The sequence below is a fragment of the Oncorhynchus mykiss genome, chromosome 27 (assembly GCF_013265735.2).
Source record: "Oncorhynchus mykiss isolate Arlee chromosome 27, USDA_OmykA_1.1, whole genome shotgun sequence".
NCBI lineage: Eukaryota > Metazoa > Chordata > Actinopteri > Salmoniformes > Salmonidae > Oncorhynchus > Oncorhynchus mykiss.
In genome coordinates this window covers 23,515,310-23,523,799 of record NC_048591.1, presented here as the reverse complement: position 1 = coordinate 23,523,799, position 8,490 = coordinate 23,515,310, and the positions used below count along the sequence as shown (strand labels likewise).

Here is an 8,490-nt window from a genome sequence, read left to right as displayed (position 1 = left end):
CAAATTGTAAACGCAACATGCCACAATTTTTAAGATTTGACTGAGTTACAGTTCATATATATGGGACCAACACTTTACATGTCGCGTTTATATTTTTGTTGTGTACTTTAATACACATCTGTCAAGCAAATGCATACAACATAGCTATCACACAGAATTTACTCTGACTATTAGTCAGCTATCATACAAAAGATTCATACAAAAAATCTGTACATGCCGTATTTATTTATGAACTATACATTTAGGTGTGTAGAAGATGATTACCTCTAGTACCCTGCTGTCACTTTCTTACAATTATAAAATGCTATGTTTCTGTAACATTATGCATGAAATTTTGCTTAATACTTTCTCACTAACGTGTATAACGTTGTAATCCATGAACTGAGACTAACCATCCTTTACTTATGAACTGAGAACTAACCATCCTTTACTCATGAACTGAGAACTAACCATCCTTTACTTATGAGCTGAGAACTAACCATCCTTTACTTATGAACTGAGAACTAACCATCCTTTACTCATGAACTGAGAACTAACCATCCTATACTTATTAACTGAGAACTAACCATTCTTTGCTTATGAACTGAGAACTAACCATTCTTTGCTTATGAACTGAGAACTAACCATCCTTTACTCATGAACTGAGAACTAACCATTCTTTGCTTATGAACTGAGAACTAACCATTCTTTGCTTATGAACTGAGAACTAACCATTCTTTGCTTATGAACTGAGAACTAACCATCCTTTACTCATGAACTGAGAACTAACCATCCTATACTTATTAACTGAGAACTAACCATTATTTGCTTATGAACTGAGAACTAACCATTCTTTGCTTATGAACTGAGAACTAACCATCCTTTACTCATGAGCTGAGAACTAACCATCCTTTACTTATGAGCTGAGAACTAACCATCCTTTACTCATGAACTGAGAACTAACCATCCTATACTTATTAACTGAGAACTAACCATTCTTTGCTTATGAACTGAGAACTAACCATAATTTACTTATGAACTAAGAACTAACTATCCTTTACTTATGAACTGAGAACTAACCATCCTTTACTTACGAACTGAGAACTAACCATTCTTTGCTTATGAACTGAGAACTAACCATCCTTTACTTATTAATTGAAAATGAACCATCCTTTACTCATAAATTGAGAACTAACCCTTCTTTACTCATGAATTGAGAACTAACCATCCTTTACTCATAAATTGAGAACTAACCATCCTTTGCTCATTTTACCTGCCACTGTATTGTGTCTTCATAACAGCTGTCTACGTGCTCTGGGGATGTAAAGTACCCCACTGAGTGTTTCCCTGGTCCTAGACCAAATCTCATTGGAGGATGGATAACATTCTACTCCTCAGGAAAAGACCAATGAACAGGGCCATGGAGAGACAAATGACAACCAGCCCCGCAGTATTGACAGCCACACGGCCCATTGGGCTTCTCTGGGACTGGAATGAGACTGTTGGAGGGGCAGAAAGTAGGGCTACATCAACATACTGTAGCCAATGGGAGCATTTATTTTATTTTATTGAAAGGCATAGGCTTTGATGACTGTGATTATCAAGGGCAGCTTGGAAGAATTTCTTACATTATGAAGCTGTTGGAAGACCTGTAGGAGATGGAAACAGAGTAAGATGTTCAAGAATGAAGTGACTTACATTACAATACATTTAATTACTCATTCTGTATAAGCAATGAAATGACTAATCAATTTCACTCTCATCAAGTGTCATTAATTCATGTCTGATATATCATTAATGTCTGCTATCATATCACACCACTGGTACAGTATGGCCGCACCGTCGTCCACTTTGGTCTTGATGAGCCCGGAGGAGACTGTGGCCTGGTCGTTGGCCAACCCTCCCTGGGCTTCTCTCTTTTTCCTGGAGGAACCTGAACAGTTCTGGGATCAAACAGGCAGAGTTCAGACAGGAAGTAAAACATGTATCTATTCAGTTGGATACGCTTAGAATATCATAAATTAGGGTTCTTCAGAACAGAGGGCAGTATAGTCTGGGAAACCCAGACTCTAGGCAACAGGTGTTAAGCTGGAATCTTTGAACGTTGTTATAGACAAACCGGATGTCGAGAGAGAGAGAGCAAGGGCAATATTATGAATGTGATTGTGACCGCCACTGTGTACAATTGTAAAATGTTTTGTTTTGTTTCTCTGAGTGAAGGCAGTGACGTGTGTTATTTTCTAATTGTTGATACTTACGGGCAGTAAGGACGAGCAGGAGGACACCTCACAGAGTCGGGTGACACAGTGCAGGTAGAAAGTGGAGATGGTCATGTTCTTGTGTTCAATGAAACGGAAGGCCTCAAAGGAGAAGTGTGCATTCTGAGACGCTCCGTTCAACTCGACCCTGGTTTTTCTATCACGTGTACACCTTTGATGAGATAAGAGATATGAGTCATACACATACACAAATTAGGCGTGACCAGAAACCAAAAATGCTTGGGTTTCAGTTAGAGTTATTATAAATCTATAGAACTTAAACTGGGTGAATAATACTGACTCACCCAACAAAGAGGTCATAGTAGGTGCTGTTGTTGGGAACGGGACTTGTTGTTGCATAGCATCGGTCAAGCAGAACGTGGAACCTTTAGAGAGGAACAGAGGGACAGATTCTAGAATGCAGTATAGCTACAGCACTTTTTTTCTTAAATATATTTGTTTTTTATTTGTGAGAAATGGTATGTTTTGCAGTACGGTACTTTACAAAAGGCTCAACATCTGTAGTCCTACCTCTCTGTTAGACTGGTGGCTTTCACCCCCACAAATATTCTGGTCTTCAGATTTATTCCATTCTCTGGGACAATGAGTTGCTGAGTGTAGTCAGTGTCCTGTTTCACAGCAAAACACCAGTCTATTATAAGCACAACACAATTGCTTCATATCCTATAGAAGTGCACTGTGTACTTCTGGCAGTAATGTGCTGAAGGTAGACACTTACACTGTAGAGCCACATGCTCAGTGTACTGACAAAGCTGCCTTCATTGTCCCTCACTGCAAGACTCACACCCGATCTGTGGACAATCAAGGGGAGGGAATGTTACAGTGACACATACTGTACATGGTTTACACTCAATAATGAACAGGCTGTTTGAGTCATTAGACAAAATTATGCAGAATTATACTGGGAGTTACAGTAGAGTAGGTGATGAATTTAAGTACTCACACTGTGACTTTACTGTTGTTGACCAGATACTGCAGAGGGTAGCGACAGGAGAACATGTAGATGATCTGTCGGCGGTAGGTGACAATAGATGCACTGGGGTCCAGCGAGTTGATGGTGCCAGATATATTAACAAACTGGACATTTGAGAAGTCAGAAAATAACCCAGTACCAACTTCATTGGTTATCTAGAGTCAAGACAAAGAGATTCAAAACACCCAGCTTAGAACAATAGGTGGCAACACGAAGAATCAAAAACACATTTTCTCTCACCATAATTAACTAAGCAGGTAAATACATTCCTGTAATTGATTTACCCTGAATGTGTTGGAGCAGACAGCCACAGCATCAGCAGTTATTGACAGATTGAATTTCAGGATTGGAGGGTCAATGTTCCAGTCAGGTATTCCATGGCACCCGGGGAGGATGAACTGTGCGTTGAGGGCCATCAGGGTTTCGTTGTATCCACCAAAGTAGACTGGGCATAACAAGATACTCAACTCCATAACCTCAGTACCACAGGTCACTGTGATGTCCGAGTTCACTGGGAAAGACCAGAGATATGAACCATTAGATAAGACAATGGAATAGCTCACAATGTGGTACAACAGCAATACTGTAATACTATAATAGTAATTACCTGACATTTTGGTGACGTTGATGTGTGTGAAAATGTTGTTTTATCATCACCCTAACCTCTGTTGAAATAAGAGGGGATGGAAGTACTTGTACCAGCTGAGCAGTGTATTCACTAACCTGGTGGTCTGAATGTTGAGTGCATGTTGCAAAAAGTGCTGGGTGTCTGGGCCTCACTCTGCAGAATCAGGCAAAGCTGGCACACAAGCAGGGGCAGCCACATTGTTCTCAGTCTGCAAGTACAAGACACTCCACAATGAGGACCAAGGCATTCACCAACCTCTTCTGAGGCCATTATCTGAAAAAACATTACACATCGATATGACTTTGTCCATAAACTCACAATCCCCTTTTGAAAAGGCTAGCCAATTACAAAATCACAAATAAACAGGAAATTATAGATTATACAGAATAATCCTGCATAGATTAAAGACAAGCACACTTCTTACATTTGTGCACTAATTAAAGCACACATTTGTATGCATCTATTATTAAGAAAATAAGCAAATATGTATTCTAGTTGATGACATTCCAGTGAAATGGCTAAAAAAATATGTTGTCAAAGACTCACCTGTAGGTGTTCATCTTACTTTGTCTTTATCTGTGTCTCCAGCTCCCTATATTTATACTGGCCTCCTGAGGAGCAGAGGGGCGTGAGACTGAATATCCCATACAAAAGATATAGTAACATGAGATATGGATGTTCAGAAACATCTCAGTACTGCATGTTGTTGTATTTTCAACATTGCTATATACTTCAATTATCAAGTATTTTTTATACATTTTTCATATTTTACCAATGATCTCTGTCAGTAGACATACCTACAATGCTGCTTTAGAATGCAAGACTAAAGGTGATTTATCAACATGGGGTGAAATGAAGGACACAGATGCACTTTAAAGTAAGACAATTTCATTAAATATCCTCTGACAGTAATTGTATGATTTTGTGTTGATTATAGCCAATGTACTTCAACAGCGTTGTGCATCTGAGATAGACTGCCACAGGATGAGCTCAGTGCTCGAGGAACAACTTGATGACATAATTCAAGTAATTTTCTAACTGTTTCAGTTGAGTTACAATCAAGTCCACACCAAGCACATACTGTCCATGGGATAGGGAGACGTGAAGGTAGGTGGGATGGAAGGTGTTATTATAAAGGTGTGAATAGCCATTAATGGTGTTATGTAAGGACTACATAATTAATTGTCTCAGACATAATGTAATAAGCACATTCAATTCAAGTATATATTAAGTACATTCGACACTCTACAATGATTACTATAATTATGCTCTTGATCCCTGGGATCAGCAGACGGAGGGTGTATAAAGTGATGTCGTCAGATATTCTGTTGCCATTGTTTTTGTATGGTGATAAACGTGTCATTATTTGATACAGCATGGTTTTCATAATGTATCAGGTTTGGCGGTTAGGCGCCTCAGCCAGCCATCTAAATTGGATTTAGAAAATCTTTCAATTTTCTCCCTGTTCAGGAATAAAAGACACACCTATTGAAGAGAGAGACAGGGTATTTTGTGTGGCACCCCAACATAAAGGGAGTTTCCTGGATCCCCCAGAGACAGCACTACAATATCCTGTATTAGTACAGCCCAATAAAAACGTATGCTAAATTACTCTAGTGGTATCCAACGATAAATGCCAGTTTTGATCTCACCTTTGCTGTCTAATCATCTATTTTTCTCCAAGGCACACCATTGGTGTTGTTTACTGTAGGCCTAGTGTTGCTTTTACCATTACATAAGAACCATAAACAACAACACATATATAGGACTGCCACCATCATGTATCTTTCATTATTTTTCTGATAATGGAACTCTTCCCTGCAGATATGCTTAGCACAATTTCTTCTTTCTCTAACAACCTGTTCCAGTCCAGACACAAAGGCCAACTGGCAGCAATTGTTAAGTGAGGCAACCTCTTTAGCTAAATCCCAACCTTCTTTCACAGAGTGAGTCTCTCTCTCTCTCTGTGTGTGTGTGTGTGTCTCGCTCCCCCATCTGACTCACAGGGTTATGTCAGGGTTTCTGCTGGGCTGTCCTTTATCAAGGAACGTATCTCTCCCACAGTACAACAAAGCCTAGGCTACTGTACTGTGAGCTGTAGCTCCCCTGTGCCAGTAAGCTATACTTCACACCTCCCATGGGAGCAGGGACATATACATTTGATACAAGCAGATGGCAGGAGAGGAGACAAAGCAAGAACGTGTTCTCTGCTCTCATCTCGTGTACTCTAGTTCACCTGTTCAATTTCATCCAAGCACAAACAACTGCTGTAGGCTTTCCCGATTAGTCGTAGTGGGAGGACCACACAACATGTCATCGCGTGACTCCAAGTTTACTTCAATATTAATACATAGTGTAAAAGCAGGTGAGCTGGTTAATTTTTTTGTGTTTTGTGGTGGAAATCTGAGCAGGTCGAGCATAACTTCCAATAAATAAGTTAGTCCTAAATGTTTATAAAACTAAAAGCATTGTATTAAATGCTAAACCTCAAATAAATATTGTAATGAATAATGTGGAAATTGAGCAAGTTGAGGAGACTAAACTGCTTGAAGTAACCCTGGATTGTAAACTGTCAATATGAAAACATATTGATGCAACAGTAGGTAAGATGGGGAGAGGTATGTCTGCTTTCTTAACAGCACCATCAACAAGGCAGGTCTTACAGGCCCTAGCTTTGACACACCTGGAATACTGTCCAGTCGTGTGGCCAGGTGCCACAAATAGGGACTTAGGAACATGAGAATTGGTCCATAACAGGGCAGCACAGCTGGCCCTTAAATGTACACGGAGAGCTAACATTAATTAATAATATACATGTCAATCTTTCCTGGCTCAAAGTAGAGGAGAGATTGATATGCTGAATGCACCGACCTGTCTGTTTAAACTACTAGCACACAACTCAGACACCCATCCATACCCCACAAGACAAGCCACCAGAGGTCTCTTCACAGTCCCCAAGTCCAGAAGAGTCTATGGGAGGTGCACAGCACTACATAGAGCCATGACTACATGGAACTCTATTCCACATCAAGTAACTGCAAACAGTAAAGTTAAATTTAAAAAACAGATAAACATACACCTTATGGAACAGCGGGAACTGTGAAGAGTCATACACACAGGCACTGACACATGCGTACACACACATGATAATATACACACGTACACATGGATTTTATGTTGTAGATATGTAGTACTAGAGTAGTGGCCTGAGGGCACACACTTAATGTGTTGTGAAATCTGTAGTGAAATGTAATATAACGTTTTTAATTGTATATAACTGCCTTAATTTGGCTGGACCCCAGGAAGATTAGCTGCTGCCTTGGAAGCAGCTAATGGAGATCCATAATAAATACAAATACGTCAACCCTATTACCCACAGATAGACAGGCTAGAAATTTTCTAATGGCCCAGAGCAGTCAAAAATGTGATTTTCCTGTGTTAAATATAGCTAATCTTCCTGGGGTCCAGCCAAATTAAGGCAGTTATATACAATTAAAAACGTTATATTACATTTCACTACAGATTAGAGTAGTAGCCCTCAGGCCACTACTCTACTACTACATATCTAATACATTTATATACAGTGGGGCAAAAAAGTATTTAGTCAGCCACCAATTGTGCAAGTTCTCCCACTTAAAAAGATGAGAGAGGCCTGTCATTTTCATCATAGGTACACTTCAACTATGACAGACAAAATGAGAAAGAAAATCCTGAAAATCACATTGTAGGATTTTTTATGAATTTATTTGCAAATTATGGTGGAAAATAAGTATTTGGTCAATAACAAAAGTTTATCTCAATAGTTTGTTATATACCCTTTGTTGGCAATGACAGAGGTCAAACGTTTTCTGTAAGTCTTCACAAGGTTTTCACACAATGTTGCTGGTATTTTGGCCCATTCCTCCATGCAGATCTCCTCTAGAGCAGTGATGTTTTGGGGCTGTTGCTGGGCAACACGGACTTTCAACTCCCTCCAAAGATGTTCTATGGGGTTGAGATCTGGAGACTGGCTAGGCCACTCCAGGACTTTGAAATGCTTGTTATGAAGCCAGTCCTTCATTGCCCGGGAAGTGTGGTTGGGATCATTGTCATGCTGAAAGACCCAGCCACTGGTCCCTTTGCAGAACAACAGCCCCAAAGCATGATGTTTCCACCCCCATGCTTCACAGTAGGTATGGTGTTCTTTAGATGCAACTCAGCATTCTTTGTCCTCCAAACACGACGAGTTGAGTTTTTACCAAAAAGTTATATTTTGGTTTCATCTGACCATATGACATTCTCCCAATCTTCTTCTGGATCATCCAAATGCTCTCTAGCAAACTTCAGACGGGCCTGGACATGTACTGGCTTAAGCAGGGGGACACGTCTGGCACTCCAGGATTTGAGTCCCTGGCGGCGTAGTGTGTTACTGATGGTAGGCTTTGTTACTTTGGTCCCAGCTCTCTGCAGGTCATTCACTAGGTCCCCCCGTGTGGTTCTGGGATATTTGCTCACCGTTCTTGTGATCATTTTGACCCCACGGGGTGAGATCTTGCGTGGAGCCCCAGATCGAGGGAGATTATCAGTGGTCTTGTATGTCTTCCATTTCCTAATAATTGCCCCCACAGTTGATTTCTTCAAACCAAGCTGCT

The 8,490-nt window shown here is 40.2% G+C and overlaps 2 protein-coding genes across 2 annotated transcripts; both read right to left on the bottom strand.

Moving 5' to 3' along the window:
- Nucleotides 1–1,521: 1,521 nt before the first annotated feature.
- LOC110507815 (zona pellucida-like domain-containing protein 1) lies at nucleotides 1,522–3,020 on the bottom strand. Its single transcript, XM_021588103.2, has 6 exons — nucleotides 2,977–3,020; nucleotides 2,769–2,866; nucleotides 2,543–2,623; nucleotides 2,238–2,409; nucleotides 1,820–1,922; nucleotides 1,522–1,628 (listed from the first exon to the last, which is right to left on the bottom strand). Exons 1-6 carry the CDS (start codon nucleotides 2,989–2,991, stop codon nucleotides 1,609–1,611), a joined length of 489 nt encoding a protein of 162 aa, XP_021443778.1. The 5' UTR covers nucleotides 2,992–3,020; the 3' UTR covers nucleotides 1,522–1,608.
- A 177-nt stretch (nucleotides 3,021–3,197) lies between these two features.
- On the bottom strand, nucleotides 3,198–4,469 carry LOC110507135 (zona pellucida-like domain-containing protein 1). Its single transcript, XM_021586993.1, has 4 exons — nucleotides 4,406–4,469; nucleotides 3,955–4,067; nucleotides 3,516–3,742; nucleotides 3,198–3,386 (listed from the first exon to the last, which is right to left on the bottom strand). Exons 1-4 carry the CDS (start codon nucleotides 4,417–4,419, stop codon nucleotides 3,198–3,200), a joined length of 543 nt encoding a protein of 180 aa, XP_021442668.1. The 5' UTR covers nucleotides 4,420–4,469.
- Nucleotides 4,470–8,490: the final 4,021 nt, after the last annotated feature.